Source organism: Sus scrofa, chromosome 1, assembly GCF_054392235.1.
Source record: "Sus scrofa isolate SSC_HxYL_T2T_F1_AM1 chromosome 1, Sscrofa_HxYL_maternal_Yorkshire_Landrace_v2.0, whole genome shotgun sequence".
NCBI lineage: Eukaryota > Metazoa > Chordata > Mammalia > Artiodactyla > Suidae > Sus > Sus scrofa.
The window spans coordinates 176,075,261-176,092,408 of record NC_139383.1 but is presented as its reverse complement, the minus strand read 5'-3'; the positions used below and the strand labels follow the sequence as shown (position 1 = coordinate 176,092,408).

Below are 17,148 nucleotides of genomic sequence, written 5' to 3'. Positions count from 1 at the left end.
AAGTGTCTTTAGCCATCTCTTAAAAAGTAGCAGAGATTCAGAGTCTTAGCACTAACAGTCACCTCCTCAAAAGGCATTTGTTTTGTTGCATTGGAACAACCCATTTTTTACCACCTTTCTGATTTCATGGGCTTCCAATGATCATCCCAGACTATTACACTGCCCAGCACCTACTCTAAGCCTGGGCAGTTGCCTATACAGTGAGTCATCTGTATTCGTGGGTTCTGCTTCTGCAGATTCAACCAGTTTACATCTGTGGTTGTTTGAATCTGTAGATGTGGGACCCTCAGATAGCCGACTGACTAACCAAGCCATTTTATGTGAGGGACTTGATCATCTGCATATTTTGGTATCCACTGGGGGGTCCTGGAGCAAATCCCCCAAGGATAATGAAGGACAACTATAGTGTGTAAAGACTCCATTTTAAGCCTCCAAGTTTTTGCCTTGACCTCTGTACTCTCCAACCCTGTTAAATGCTTGGACTTGGTCCTCCTCCGTCTTCTGAAGGTCAGCTCACACAGTACACCTAGGCTACTGTGAATCCACAGATTCATCCAAAAAGTCTGTTAATATCATCTGCAAGCTCACTATACTTTCTGTCTGTAGACAAATGAGATTTATGGTTAAATTCCCATAATGAAACAAAATAGCAGCTGAGAAGTTTACAAGTAGGCAGATTTTTAAAGGAATTTATTAAATTTCAGTGATATTTGGTAGGATAAAGATCTAAAAGATTAGCCAATGATTTTTTTAAAAAACTAAAACATTTGTAATTTCACACTTAATGACATCTCTAAAATTTTTAAAGTTTTTCTTTGTTATTCACAGAAGTCCTATCACTAATTTATAACTTCATCTAGGCTTGGATTTTATGGGACACATGCATTTGAAGAATGTGTCTGCATCCTAAAGCACTGCCTATTTTGCTACTCAATTTCCTGTCTGGAAAAATCTGTAAGATAATTTACCAATGTCAGTGTCAAGGGGGAAAAAAATCTTGTCTTTCTGGAGAAGCTTGTATGCTTCTGTGGTAGTTATTGATATGTGTCTCCCAAGAGGCCATCCCCCTTTTCTCCTTGCTAATTTTAGAAGCCCAATTTTTTCAGGGTAACAACATCCCCAGCTCCTACGGTTTCCAGATTTAGCAAAAAACAAAACAAAACAAAACAAAAATTAAGGGCACACAGTTAAATTTAGCCTTTAGATAAACAGGTAACTTGTACTTTAGTATAGGTATGCCCCTGATATTAAATATATTTAATATCCAACAAAGAATTGAATTTCATCAATGGATTAGACCAAGCATAATTTATCATACTAAGTATTTAGTATGAGTATGTCCCAAATCCTAATCGTAGCCTTAATATTATCCCTGAACATTCACTTTCTCAGCCTTTCTTGTACCTAACAGTGGCCACATGACCAGTGACATGTGAAAGGAATTCCATCCAGAGGCTTCTGGAAAGATATTGGAACCACTATTTTCTCCTCTTCCTGCCTGGAAGGTGTACCTTAAGGCCCAAATCTGCAGGAGTCATTTTAGAGCTGTGAGGTGGCAAGCACAAGGATGAAATCAAACTGCTAAAAAAGGTAAAGCAGAAAGAGAATTGTTACAACCCTGCCAATGGGCACTACCAGCCCTAGACTCCCTACTTTCTGATTTCTCACAAGATAAATTAACTCCTTATTGTTTAAACCACTGGTAGTTAGGGTTTCTGATACTTGCAGTCACATGCATTCCTGACTGGTATCCCTCCCTTACCCCTCCTCCTTCTCTCCTTTCATTGCTTTGTCTTATTGCTTGTGCTAGGGCCTCAGGAACAATGTTCAATAGTGATGGCAGTAATAGTCATCCCTGAACTGTCTGTTTTTAATGAGGAAATAGAATGTATCAAAAGTTTCCGATGTGCATCGTCTGCTCTGGGATTTTAGTTGAAGACAATGATCAGGTTCAGAAAATTATCTTCTACTTCTGCTCTGCCCAGAAGTTTTTTTTCTTATTATTAATGTTGAAATGTATGATTTTTAAATTTTTAAATTTTGAGCTGATCATAGGGTTTTTTCTTAATCTATTAATGAGGTGAATTATATTGTTAGATTTTTTTTCATGTTGAATCTTCCTCACATTCTTTCTTGATCATGATGAATGTAAAAAACATACTGCTAACTTTTATTTAGAATGTTTGCCTTTATGTTCCTGAGATTGATCTCTATTTTTTTCTTGCACTATCCTCATCCAGTTTTGGTATCAGAGTTACAGTACCTTCATAAAATCATTTGGTAAGCTTTCCTTCTTTAATTTGGAATAGTTTATTATAAGAATTACCTGAACCTTTAAAGTTGGTGAAACTTGCCTTGCCTATAAGAGGCCTGAGGACTTTTTTTGTTTAGTTTTGTATATTTTTGTGTGTGTGCTTGTGTGCATATGTCTGTGTATAAGACAGATATTTTTTACTATAAGGTCAAATTACCTAGTGGTATTGTTTTCTTTAAGTTTCCTATTTTTTCTTGAGTTAATTTTGGTTATTTACACTTTTCTAGGAAATTTTTCTTTTTTTTTTTTTTTTTTTGTCTTTTGTTGTTGTTGTTGTTGTTGCTATTTCTTGGGCCGCTCCCACGCATATGGAGGTTCCCAGGCTAGGGGTCGAATCGGAGCTGTAGTCACCGGCCTACGCCGGAGCCACAGCAACGCGGGATCCGAGCCGCGTCTGCAACCTACACCACAGCTCACGGCAACGCCGGATCGTTAACCCACTGAGCAAGGGCAGGGACCGAACCCGCAACCTCATGGTTCCTAGTCGGATTCGTTAACCACTGCGCCACGACGGGAACTCCTCATTTTGTTTTTAAAAATGTATTGGCAGTAAATTATGTTTTTAAAAATTCTACCTATTTGTATTATCTGCCTTTTTTAGTTTTAATATTATTTATTTATGCCTTCCCTTTTTTAAAAGTACAACTTTATTGAGGTATAATTTTACAAATAAGATTGTAAGATATTTAAAGTATACATTGTGTATATATATATACACACACACACACATATATATATATACACACATACATATGTATATTTGAAAGGATTCTCTCCATCTATTTAATTAACATATCCCTCATCTTATATTTTTGTCTGCTTTTTGTTAGTGAGAACATTTTTTTTTTTTTTAGGGCCACACCTGCAGCATACGGAATAGGGGTCCAATCGGAGCTACAGCTGCCAGCCTACACTACAGCCACAGCAATACCAGATCCAAGCCACATCTGTGACCTACACCATAGCTCACAGCAATGCCGGATCCTTAACCCACTGAGAGAGGCCAGGGATCAAACTCGCATCTTCATGGATACTAGTTGGGTTCTTAACCTGCTGAGCCACAACGGGAACTCCAGGGTCAGTTTTTTTGTTTGTTTGTTTTTTTGTTTTTTGCTATTGAGTTGTATGGATTTTTTTTATATTTTGTATATTAATCCTGTAATGGATATATGCAGTTTGCAAATATTTTATCTTAATTCACAGGTTGCCTTTTCATTTTGTTAATAGCTTCCTTTGCTGTGCAGAAGCTTTTTTTAAAATGAATTTTATTACATTTATAGTTGTACAATGATCATCACATCCAGTTTTATAACATTTCCATCCCATATCCCCAGGCCATCCCCCACCCCCCAAACTATCTCCTTTAGAAACTGTAAGTTTTTCACAGTCTATGAGTCAGTATCTGTTCCGCAAAGAAGTTCATTGTGTCCTTTTTTTAGATTCCACATGTAAGTGATAGCATATAATAGCATATAATGTTGCTGTCTCACTGTCTAACTTCACTTAACATGATAATTTCTTTGTCCATCAGTGTTGCCACAAATTCCGTTATTTCTTTCCTTTTAATGGCTGAGTAATATTCCACTGTGTATATGTACCACATCTCTGCCCATGGAGATTTACGTTGTTTCAGTGTCTTGGCTATTGTATATAGTGATGCAGTGAACATTGGAGTGCATGTATCTTTTTGAGTCATGGTATTCTCTGGATAAATGCCTAGAAGTGGGATTGCTGGATCAAATAGCAATTCTATTTTTAGTTTCCTGAGGAATCTCCATACTGTTTTCCACAGTGGTTGCACCGATTTACATTCCCACCAACAGTGTAGTAGGGTTCCCTTTTCTCCACACCCTCTTCAGCATTTATTGTTTGTAGACTTTTTGGTGATGGCCATTCTGGCTGGTGAAAGATGATACCTCATAGTGGTTTTGATTTGCATTTTTCTAATAATGAGTGATGTTGAACATCTTTTCATGTGTTTTTTGGACATTTGTATGTCTTCTTTGGATATTTGTCTGTTTATATATTCTGCCTATTTTTTGATGGGGTTGTTTGTTTTTTTGGTATTGAGCTGCAGGAGGTGTTTATAAATTTCAGAGATTAATCCCTTGTCAGTTGCTTCATTTGCAAATATTTTCTCCCATTCTGTGGGCTGTCTTTTTGTTTTGTTTAGAGTTTTCTTTGCTGTGCAGAAACTTTTAAGTTTAGTTAAGTCCCATTTGTTTATTTTTGTTTTTATTGTCATTATTCTAGGAGGTGGATCTCAGAAGATATTGATGTGGTTTATATCAGAGAGTGTTTGGCCTATGTTTCCCTCTAAGAGTTTTGTAGTATCTGATATTATATTTAGGTCTTTAATCCATTTTGAGCTTATTTTGTGTACGGTGTTAGGAAGTGTTCTAATTTCATTCTTTTCCTTGTGGCTGTCCAGTTTTCCCAGCACCACTTATTGAAAGGTCTGTCTTTTCTTCATTGTATATTCTTTCCTCCAGTGCAGAAGCTTTATAAAAAATTCTAATTAAAAAATTTTTATGGAAATCTAGTTCATTTACAGTGTTGCTTCAGGAGCACACAAAGTGATTCAGTTACACATATATACATATTGCCTGTGCTATGTACAATAGTCCTTTGTGCAAGCTTTCTAATTTGTATGTAGGCTCACTTGTATATTTTTGCTTTGGGTGCCTTTGCTTTTGGTGTCAAGTTAAAAGAAAAATCATTGCCAAGAACCTATCCACTATGCTTTCTCCTTAGGAGTTTTATGTTTTCAGCTCAAATGTTCAATTCTTTAATCCATTTTGATTTGATTTTTGTATATGGTATAAGATAGGGACCCACTTTTATTCTTTTTAATGTGGCTGTCCAGTCTTCCCAGTAACCTTCCCTCATTGTATATTATTGAATCCTTAACAAAAATTAATTGATCATAAAAATACAGGCTTTTTTTCCTAGGTTCTCTGGTTCCATAATTCTTCATGTCTGTTTTTATGCCAGTACCACATTGTTTTGATTACTATAGCTTTATAATATAGTTTATAATTAGGCAGTGTGATGTCTCAGGTTTTGTCTCACTTCTCAAGATTACTTTCACTATTTGAGGTCTCTTGTGGTTATATACAAATATTAGGAGAAGTTTTTCTATTTCTGTGAAAAATGCTACTGAGATTTCTGCATTGAGTTTGCAGATTGCTTTGGGCAGTATTGCCATTTTAACAACACTAATTCTTTCAGTCCATGAACAAAGAATATCTTTCCATTTATTTATGTCTTCTTCAACTTCTTTCATCAATATTTACAATTTTCAATGTACAAATCTTTCACTTCTTTGATTAAACTTATTCTTAAGTATATTATTCTTTTTAGTGCTATTGTAAATGGGAGTGTTTATTATTTCTCCTTCTGATAGTTGTTAGAGTATAAAAGTGCAACTGATTTTTGTATGATGATTTTGTATCCTGCAACTTTACTGAATTCATTTATTAGTTCTAACTATTTTTTGATGGCATTTTTAGGGTTTTCTATATATAATGTTATGTTATCTGCAGAGATAATTTTACTTCTTTTTTATTTAGATGACTTTTATTTATTTTTCTTGTGTAATTGCTCTCGCTAGGACTTCCATGACTGTATTGAACAAAAGTGGCAAGAGTAGCTTCTTAGTCTTATTTCTGATCTTAGAGGAAAAGCTTTTAGCTTTTAACTCTTGAGTATAGTGTTAGCTGTGAGCGGTCATATACGGCATTTATAATGTTGATTGAAGTATGTTTTTTCTATACTCAATTTGTTGAGGATTTTTATTGTGAAAGAAAGTGGAATTTTGTCACATGCTTTTTCTGTATCTACTAAGATGATCATGTGATTTTTTTATCCTTCATTTCATTAATGTGGTGTATCACATTTATTAATTTGCATATGTTGTACCATCCTTGCATCCTAGAAATAAATCCCACTTGATTATGCTGTACGATTTGTTTAAAGGGTTATTGAATTGAATTCAGTTTGCTCATATTCTTTTTTTTGGGGGGGGGCTTGTATCTTTTTCTTCTTTTCTTTTTTTTTAATTATTTCCCCAATACAATTTTTTTCTACTGTACAGCATGGTGACCCAGTTACACATACATATGTACATTCTATTTTCTCACATTATCATGCTCCATCATAAGTGACTAGACAGAGTTCTCAGTGCTACACAGCAAGATCTCATTGCTAATCCATTCCAAAGGCAATAGTTTGAATTTATTAACCCTAAGCTCCCCCAGTTTGCTCATATTCTGTTGAGGATTTTTTGCGTGTATCTTCACTAGGGATATTAGCATGTTATTTTCTGTTCTTTTAGTGTCCTGGTCTGACTTTAGTATGAGGGTAATGCTGGCCTTATAAAATGAGTTTGGAAGTGTTCCTTCTTATTTTACTCTTTGGAAAAATTTTGAGAAGGATTAGTATTAATTTTTCCTTAAATTCTTGGTAGAATTCACAGTTAAGCCATCTAGTCCTGGGCTTCTCTTTGTTGAAAGGTTTTTGATTACTGATTCAGTTTCCTACTAGTAATTGGTCTGTTCAGATTTTCTCTTTCTTCATGATTCAGACTTGATGGATTTATGTTTCTAGGAATTTATCCATTTCTTCTGGACAGTGTAATTTTTTTGGTATATAATTATTATATGATTCTTAATATCTGTGTTGTAATATCTCATATTTCATTTTTGATTTTATATATTTGAGTCTTCTCTTTTTTCCTTAGGATAGCTAGAGGCTTGTCTCTTTGTTTATCTTTAAAAAAAAAAAAAACTCAGCTTTTAGTTTCATTGATATTCTCTCTTGTCTTTTTAGTCTCTAGAACATTTATTTCCACTCTAGTCTTTTTTTTCCAGATTCCAAGTTTAATGCTCTTTCACGTCCATTTGTAATAATTATAATATCAATATTTATTAAGTGCCAAATTTATATAGGGGTATACTCAATCATAAAGGATATTATTTAATCCTCATGGTACTCCTTTGAAGAAGCTGCCAAAGACTCAGTTGAGATTCAAGGAATCAAAATCATTACTCAGTATCATATAGGCAGGGATTGTAGAACAAAGATTTAAAATCCAAATCAGTCTGATTCTGAAGTCAGTGTTTCCCTACTCCCTACAATATCTGTTATTTTGGAGGCGTTTCCCTACCAAATGAGTCTACTCTTGCCTTTGTTATTTCTTTCTTGAGTCTTTGGGATTAGTTTGTTCTTAATGTACAGTTAGGTTGTTTACTTCAGATTCTTCTTTTTTTTTATTGTTGCTGTTTATTGCTATAAACTTCTCTCCTAGAACCCATTTTGCTGTGTCTCATAAACTTTAGTATGTTTTATTTCCCATGTCTCAAGATCTTATTAAATTTCCCTTTTGATTTCTTCTTTTACTCATTGGTTGTTCTGGAACATGTTGTTTAATTTGCACATGTTTGTGAATTTTCCAGTTTTTCCTCTTGTAATTGATTTCTAGTTTCATACCATTGTGGTTGGAAAAGAAACTTGGTATGATTTCAGTTGTTTTAATTTTTTTTTTTTTATGGCCTCACCTGTGGCATATGGAAGTTCTGGGGCTAGTGGTTGAATCAGAGCTGCAGCTGCCACAGCCACAGCAATCCCGGATCCAAGCTGCATCTGAGACCTACACCACCACTTGCAGCAATACCGGATCCTTAACCCACTGAGCGAGGCTAGGGATCGAACCTGCATCCTCACAGATGGCTATGTTGGGTTCTTAACCCACTGAGCCACAACAGGAACTCCAGTTGTCTTAGACTTATTAAGATTTGTTTTAGGAGTTCCCGTCGTGGCGCAGTGGTTAACGAATCCGACTAGGAACCATGAGGTTGCGGGTTCGGTCCCTGCCCTTGCTCAGTGGGTTAAGGATCCAGTGTTGCCGTGAGCTGTGGTGTAGGTTGCAGATGTGGCTCGGATCCCGCGTTGCTGTGGCTCTGGCGTAGGCCGGTGGCTACAGCTCCGATTCGACCCCTAGCCTGGGAACCTCCATATGCCGCGGGAGCGGCCCAAAGAAATAGCAAAAAGACAAAAAAAAAATAAAAAAATAAATAAATAAATAAAACTACATATAAAAAAAAAATATGTGTGATATGAAGAAACCGACAAACTAAAGAATAAAAGGAAATAGACCATAGTTTGAGACTTTAACATACTGCTCTTAGCAACTGATGGAATAAATGGACCATAAATTAATAGAGATATTAATAATATATCAAACTCAAATAAATTAGAATAATAGAATTGACTTAATTGAATATATTCATAACACTGCACCTAACAAATGCAGATCATCTAGGTTGATTATATGCAAGGACCAAGAAGCAAGTAAGCTTTCAAATAATTGAAGGCATACTTAGTATGTCCTCTGACCAGGAGAATTAGGCTGAAAATCAATAACGAAAAGGATTACTAGAAAGTACTAAAATTTATATACTTCTAAATATTCCATGGTTTGAAGAAGAAATCATAATGGCAATTAGAAAATATTTTGAATTAAGTGATAATGACAATATGATATAACACATTTAGGGATTTTGACTAAAGAAGAGCTTTGTGTGAAATTTGTAACCTTCAGTTTATGTATTAGGAACAAATAGCAGTTGAAAATATATGAACTAAGTGTATATACCAATAAGTTAAGAAAATAAGAAAGTTAAATTCCAAAAAAGTAAAAAGAAGGAAGAAATAATAAAGGCGAGAGCAGATGTCGATAAAATAGAAAATAAAGATACAGTAGAAAGAATAAATAAGGTCAAAATTTGGTTCTTTGAAAATAATAATAAAATCGATAAATTCATAGAGACACTGATCAAGAAAAAGGAGAAAGGGGGAAATAACCAACATCAGTAATGAAAAAGTACATCACCACAGATTTTAGAGATGTTACAAAAATAATTAGAAGATATTATAAACAGCTTTATTCCAATAAATTTGAAGGGTTAAATAAAATGGACATATTCTTAGGCAAAGCTAATTTACTACACTGACCTAGACAAAAGAGATAATCAAAAGTCCTATGCTTGTTAAAGAAATTAAACCCATAATAATAAACCTACTTCCCAAGAAAACTACAAATTCAAGTGGCTTCACTGGTAAATTCTTCTGAAATTATTTCTTTAACAAAGAAATATTACCAATTTTATCTAAACTCTTCCAGAGAGTATAAAAATAGATAGCCTATTACTCATTGAGGCAAGACTAACCCCACTAAAACCTAAGGAAAACATTATGGGAAAGGAAAGATTTAGGACAGCTTCAAATATGAACAACAATTGTAAACAAAATATTAGCTAATGAAATCCAGCAATACATAAACAGGATGACATATCACAGCTAATTTGACTCATTCCTTAAATCTGTAAAGAATTAATAGGGATATCAGAAGAACTAGCTAAAACATACCTAAATAAGAACCAGAGTCTCATAACATAATACCCACAATGTCAAAGTTTCTTTTGAAAATCACTCACCTACCAAGATTCAGGAAGATCTTAAACTAAATGAAAAAGGACAAGGTATAGATACCAACACTGAGATGACAGAGATCTTAGAATTACCTGACAGAAATTTTAATGCAGCCATCATAAAAATGCTCCACAAGCAATTACAGAAACACTTAAAACAAATGAAAAAAAAAATCTCAGCAAAGAAATAGAAAGTCTCTACAAAGAAATAGAACGTATAAAGAGGAATCAAATTGAAATTTTTAATTGTGTTAAAATACACATAACATGTTATCATCTTAACTTCTTTTTTTTTGGACCACACCCTTGGCATCTGGAGGTTCCCAGGCTGGGGGTCTAATTGGAGCTGTAGCTGCTGGCCTATGCCACAGCTACAGCAACACTGGGTCCAAGCTGTGTCTGTGACCTACACCACAGCTCACAGCAATGCTGGATCCTTAACCCACTGAGCAAGGCCAGGGATCAAACCTACATCTTCATGAATGCTGGTCAGATTTGTTAACCACTGAACCATGATGGGAACTCCCATCTTAACTGTTTTTAAGTGTACATTTTTTAACAAGTTGAAATTTTAGAACAGAAGAATAAAGTCATCTAAATACAAAGTCCAGTGGATGGCTTAACAACAGAATGTAAGAAACAGGGGAATCAGTGAACTAGAAGACAGTGTGAACTGGAGATTGGCACTTGCCATCTGTCTCTACACAGATTGAATCATGACCCACTGCAGCTACCGACCCTCAACACCACTGGAAAGAGCTCAGGGTGGGAATCAAGAGTGAGGCACAGTGATCTGGGAAAACTGGCAGAACAGATCTTCAGATAGTTAGATATTTTCAGATTTTATGAGCCCAATTTTTATATCTCCTTGTATCTAGAAAAGCACTAAAATCCTTCATGATGACATCTGCCTCTAGTGACTAACAGTAACCTTCACAAGACTAGCAGCAAACTTCTGTAAAATGTGTGCTTTGTTGCATGTACCTCCCCCTTCACCAAAATCACATATATACTGACATTCCCCCTTACCTCTTTGTATCAATATTTTAGAGCTATCTGAAATACTACCTCCTGGGCTGTAGTCCTCATTTTGCCCCAAATAAAACTAAACTCTCAACTTTTTAAGTTGTGCATATTTTTTAAGTTGACACCAGGAAAACAAAAATTACCCAATCTGAACAAGAGAGAGAAAATAGACTGGGGGGGGGGGGGGCGGAGGGATGAACAGCACCTTAAGAATCTATGGGATTATAAAAGAAGATCTAACATTTATGTCATTGTAGCCCAGAAAGAGAGGCAATAGAGAGCAAAGCTGAAAAAAGTACTTGAAGAAATAGTGACTGAAAGCTTTCAAAATCTGGCAAAATATGTAAACCTACAGATTCAAGAAGATGAGCCAAACCAAAACAGGATAAAGCCAAAGAAATCCACACTAAGATACACTCAAACTTCTGAAAACCGAAGACAGAAAAAAATCCTGAAAGCAGCAGGAGAAAAACAACACCTTACCTACAGGGGGAAAAATTCAAATGAGTGGATTTTTTAATCAGAGACGAAAAGAAAGTGGCACAATGTCTTATTTTTTAAAGTGCTGAAAGAAAAACACTGTCAACCCAGAATCCTATATCTAGTAAAGATATCCTTTAGGAATAAAGAGGAAATCAAGACTTGCTAAGAAAGGAGTTCCCATCGTGGTGCAGTGGAAATCCAACTAGGAACCATGAGGTTGCGAGTTTGATCCCTGGCCACAGACGAGGCTCAGATCTGGTGTTGCTATGGCTCTGGCGTAGGCCAGCAGCAATAATTCCAATTAGACCCCTAGCCTGGGAACCTCCATGTGCCACGGGAGCAGCCCTAAAAAAAGACAAAAGACAAAAAAAAAAAAAAAAAAGACTTGCTAAGATGAAGAAAAATGAAGATAATTTATCACCAGTATACCAGCCCTCAACAATGACTAATTTGCTAAGTAGAAGGGAAATGATAAAACTAGGAATCTTGAAACACCAGAAAAGAAGAAAGAACATGGTAAGCAAAAATATGGGTTAGAAACAATAGACTTCTTTTTTCCTCTTGAATTTTCTAAATTATATTTGATGTTTAAAACAGAAATTATAATGTTGTCTGATATGGTTCTAAATGTTTGTAGAGGACATAAGCACGCAACTACCATGAGATCCAGCAATTATACTCCTGGGCATTTATCCTAAAGAAATGAAAACATATGTTTATACAAAAACCTGCACACAAATGTTTATAGCAACTTTTTTCATAGTAGCCCGAAATTGGAAACACCTTATGGGTCCTTCAACAAGTGAAAGGTTTAACTGTGGAACACTCATACCATGAAGTACTAGTCAGCAATAAAAAGAAATAAGCTACTGCTATAAGCAACAAACTGGATGACTCTCCAGATAATTATGCTGAGTGAAAAAAGTCAATCCCAAAAGGTTACACACTGTATGAGTCCATTTATCTAACATATTTGAAATGATACAATTATAGAAATAGAGAACAGATTAATGGTTGCCAGGGTTTAAAGGCGTGTGGGGTGAGAGGGGGAGTGGGTATAACTGTAAAAGGACAACACGAGGAAACCTTGTGGTGAAGGAAATGTTTTGTATCTTGGTTGTATCGATATCCCAGTTGTGATGTTGTACTATATGTTAGCAATATGTTGTTCTTGGGGAAAAATGAGTGAAGGGTGCAAAGGATCTCTCTGTATGATTTCTTACAACTGTATGTGAATTTACAGTTATCTCAAAATTAAAAGGTTAGTTAAAAAAAAAAAAAAACCACCACCACCAGTGGGGAATGAAATGCCGAACTACAGAATAGGAAGAATTATTTGTAATACATAAAACAGATAAAAGATTAGTACCCAGAATACATACATAATTCCTGTAAATAACCAAGAAGAAGAAAGATGACATTTTAAAAAAGGTAAACTTTCAAATCACTTTACAAAAGAATATATTCAAATGACCAATAACCATACTTAAAAACTGCTCAACTTTATTGGTCATCAGGGATATAGCAACTAAACCCACAAAGAGATATTGTACTACAATAGAGTCTTCAGGATTAAACAAACAAACAAAGAAAGAAAAGGAAATATCAAGTGTTGACAAAATATATATTACCTGGAATTCTCATGCACTGCTAGTAGCTAAATAAATCAGTTATAACCGCCTTGGAAAATGGTTTAGGCGATAGCCACTAACTCTGAGCATGTGTATACTTTGTGACTCAGCAGTTCTTCTTTTTGGTATGTATACAACAGAAATGCCTACATATTTGCATTAAAAGACATATAGACAAATGTTCATAGTGGTATTATACCTAATAGCTCTATGGTATAAACCACTGAAATTGTCTTCAACAGCAGAATGGATACAAAATTGAGGTACATTCATACATGTTTATCCATGATGCCTCTCTTTCCCCCACTCTTATCCATCAGCCACCTCCAAAATATATCCTGAATTGTTCACTTCTCTTTATGTCCATTGATACCATTCTCCTCAAATCTACCATTATTTCTCAATCGGTTTACCAAAATAGCCTTTTAACTAGTTCCACTCATGCTTTCCTATGATTCATTATCTGTAATATAGTCATAATGGTATTATTAAAACATAAATCAGATTGCTGCATCCCCCTGTTCAAACTTTTCAGTGAGTTCCCAATGTAATTAGGATTAAATCCAACTCTCCATCATGGTTTGAAAGGCTGCCATGCTGGTTCTGCTATAATCTGAGGTATTTAAAAAGAAAGATCCTAAGATATACTGAGTGGCTTAAAAAATTAAGAGTATTTCTCTCTCACACAGTGGTTGAAAGGAAGATAGTCCCCAGGCTGGCAGGGTATCTCTGCCAGACTCAATCCAGAGTTCCTTCTTTGGCTCCAAAGTGCTTGCTTATCACACCTGCATCCCAGCTAGTCAGAGATAGAAAAATTAAAAGAGGAAGCCAGAAGTTTCCCTTTTCACTTCGCTTACGTCCTCATTTTCCAGAACCTGGGCACACAGCACACCTAGCTGAAAGGAAGACTAGGAAATGCTGTCTTTGGCCAAGCTGACATGTGCCCACCCATGACTCTATTACTATGGAAGTAAGGAAGAATGAATATAGTAGGCTACATCAGAGGAGCTTTCAATCTTCTCTCTTTCTCCAGCCTCATTTCCCTCTCTCTTGGCTCTCCAGACACATTAGCCTTCTTGCTCATTCCCTCCTTAGTCCCCCAGGCCACTATATCTGTGCTGTCCATCTGAGGTTCTCTTCCATAGATTTTTACATGATTGGATCTCCACATCTTCCAAGATGCATTCTCTGACCCTTCTCTCTCAAGCAAAATAATCACCTCCTTATCACTCTCTGATCCATGTTGTTCTATTTTATTTCTCGCACTTATCCCTAGCTTAAATTTCCATTTACTTATGGGTTTATTTTCAGTGTCTCTCACAAGAATGTAAGTACCATGAAAGTAGAAATTCTGTCTGACTAATTTTCTGTCAGATCCCCAGCTACCTTGGGTAAAGTAAGCATTCAACAAATATTTGTTGAACAGATGGATTAATTTAGCCAAAAACTCCTCATTTTATAACTGTGAAAGCTGAGGCCCAGAGAAAGTAGATGGTTTGCCTGAGGTTCTGCAACTAGTTAGTGCATTTCTAGGTCGGTGCTTTTCTCCAACAGCCTATTTCATCTAGCCTACTCTTTGACGTCTTCTATTATCTCACCGCTCAGCACTCATTCCTCTGAATACCTGCAGTACTAGACTTTAACATCCATTTGGTTTTTATTCTGTAATACTTTGTATTGCTATTTACCTTTATTATATCTGTCTTATTTTCCCAACCAAATTGCAAATCCCTTGAAAATACCAACTTTCTAACACATAGAGAACACAGGCCCTGTGTAGGTATTTCACAAAGAGACTAAAGTTACTTTATTTATTAGTAAAGTAAAACTCAGAATTACTACAACTTACATCCTGTCCTGTTATTGAAGATAAAAGTTGGATGCTAGAAGATTAGATTTGGGTAATTTTCTGTGTATCCCCAGCTTAGCATACAGGCGAGACTGTCTTACCAGTAGTTGTAATCTTCCGGGCTTCATCGAAACTATGCAGAGGAGCCGCTCTGGGTATAATGGGTGGATTCTGAAAGGTTATTCTGGCTGTTGGTGGGATCAGTCCTCGTTCTATCATACTTAAAATCCCTAAAGAGGAAGGTTAGAAGAATGAGTTTTAACTTCAATCATTTCAGCAAAGTCTAAACTCTATACATTTCACAGATATAACTCACTGTCTTCATCATCTTATTTGTAGGAGTAAATCTAGTGCCTTAAACCTTTGCATGAAGAAAATAGTTATAGTATACATTCTTTATTCTAACCCAAGAAAAATGGCATATCTAATAGGGGTACTATGAAGCAAACTTGTATTATGATAATTTCATTTTAAGGTAGAAATATAATTTCAATGCAAACTAAAACTTCTTTATATTTAATGACATTTTCAATTATTGATAATATTGTTATTCTTTTAAAATTCAGAGAAATCAAGTACACAGTCAGTAAGAAGATCTTTGCTTCTGAAAGAAAATTGGTGTGTTTGAAACCATACTTCTGTTGTTACAATGTCATATTTTATTTCATATTTTATTTTAAAAAAGTTCTTTTTAGATACTTCTCATGTGACTAGAAGATGTAAATATCCAAATAGGTTATTTTAGTGTAACTAGGCAACATGGTTGGTATTAATGCAACTAATTTATAATTCCTAGAACTCATACTGTGTTAGTACAACTGCTGCCAAGGCTTTTGAAGGATAGGAGATGTTGTTTAAACAAATAAACAGATGAATAAATTAATGGGTAAATGAATAATTGAGCAAAGCCTGCTGTTCAAGGACGAAACTCACATTAAGGTGGATCTATTGTATTGAAGCCAGAAACCCAGAAGCTCAGGGATTACTTGACAAAGACATGTGATAGGACTTCAGCTTCTTGTTGCTTCCAGGTAATAGGAAGAAAAGTAAAGAACTCTGGATCTTGGAAGCTCCCGTTGTGGCTCAGTGGTAATGAACCTGACTAGTATTCATGAGGATGTGGGTTTGATCCCTGGCCTTGCTCAGTGGGTTAAGGATGCTGTAAGTTGTGGTATAGGCTAGCATCTGTAGCTCGGATTTGACCCCTAGCCAGGGGCTCTTCCAAATGCTGCAAGTGCGGCCCTAAAAAAAGGCAAAAAAAAAAAAAGAAAGAAAGAAAGAACTCTGGGTTTCAGTGAAATCTAAGTAAAAAAAACCATGTTCTAAGCTGGACTAGGTTGAAGAAATTGGCACATAGTCTAAGAGGGACAAATATTGTTTTCATTTGCCTTATGACCTCTAAGGACTCTATTATGTCACCCTCAGAATGTTAAAGTCTAGTGTTACAGTAATTCAGAAGAATGAATGATCGCTGAGGTATGGGAAAGCTGAAGAAGACCTCACTGAAAACAGTAATTCCAAAACAATGATTGTAAATGATCGTAAAACACCAATTCCAGGGAGAAATCTTCAGTTTACTTACTGCAAAATCATTTGGAGCAAGAGTTTTGATTTTTGTTTTTTAGAATTTTTTTTTAATTAAAAATGGAGATTCCTGGGGTTCATCCCAGACCTGTCCAAATTTCTGAGACTAGCCCTGGGGAATCTGCATTATTGAAGCCTCTAAGAGATACTTCTGTGCATTGAAGTTTGAGAACCACTAGAATTAGGGTCCAGTAACCTACATTTTAAATAAATGCTCCAGGTCAATCTTTTGTGCTCTTAAAATTTAAGAACTACTGATCCCAGAAGCCTTCTTTTAAAATTAGTATTTTGGATTTTTATTGTTATAACACCAGAATTTAAGTGCTTTAAAATATGAAGACTAATTCTTTGTCCTCACAAATATTTTCCACCTATAATTACCATATCCCATGTCCAAGGACTGTGCCTATTTCGCCAATGTGAAAAACAGAGGTTCTTGTAATTCAGTATATTTTCATTACTAGAGTGAGTTTCATTCTCTGAAAATCCCAAAGAACATGAGCATGATTTTAACCCTTGCTTTTTAAAAAATTAAGTAATTAATTTTACTTTTATATATGATAGTTGATTTATAATGTTCTGTCAATTTCTGCTGTACAACAAAGTGACCCAACCATACATTCTTTTTATCACATTATACTCTATCATATTCCATTACAAGTGGCTGTACTATACAGCAGGATCTCATTGCTTATCACATTATACTCTATCATATTCCATTACAAGTTCCCTGTACTATACAGCAGGATCTCATTGCTTATCCACTCCAAA

At 35.4% G+C, this 17,148-nt stretch overlaps 2 protein-coding genes across 20 annotated transcripts in view; one reads left to right on the top strand and one right to left on the bottom strand.

Moving 5' to 3' along the window:
• AAGAB (alpha and gamma adaptin binding protein) overlaps nucleotides 1-17,148 on the top strand; it is a 308,159-nt gene that overhangs the window by 155,592 nt on the left and 135,419 nt on the right. The window lies entirely within an intron of this gene.
• IQCH (IQ motif containing H) overlaps nucleotides 1-17,148 on the bottom strand; it is a 237,670-nt gene that overhangs the window by 148,289 nt on the left and 72,233 nt on the right. For all 17 annotated transcript variants that reach the window (XR_014817110.1, XM_084978737.1, XM_084978733.1 and 14 more), the window contains one exon: nucleotides 14,895-15,023. Coding sequence is in view for 16 of the 17 variants with exons in the window: in XM_084978737.1 (XP_084834863.1) it covers nucleotides 14,895-15,023 (129 nt within the window). In the remaining variant the exon portion in view is untranslated. The remainder of the gene's footprint in view (nucleotides 1-14,894; nucleotides 15,024-17,148) is intronic.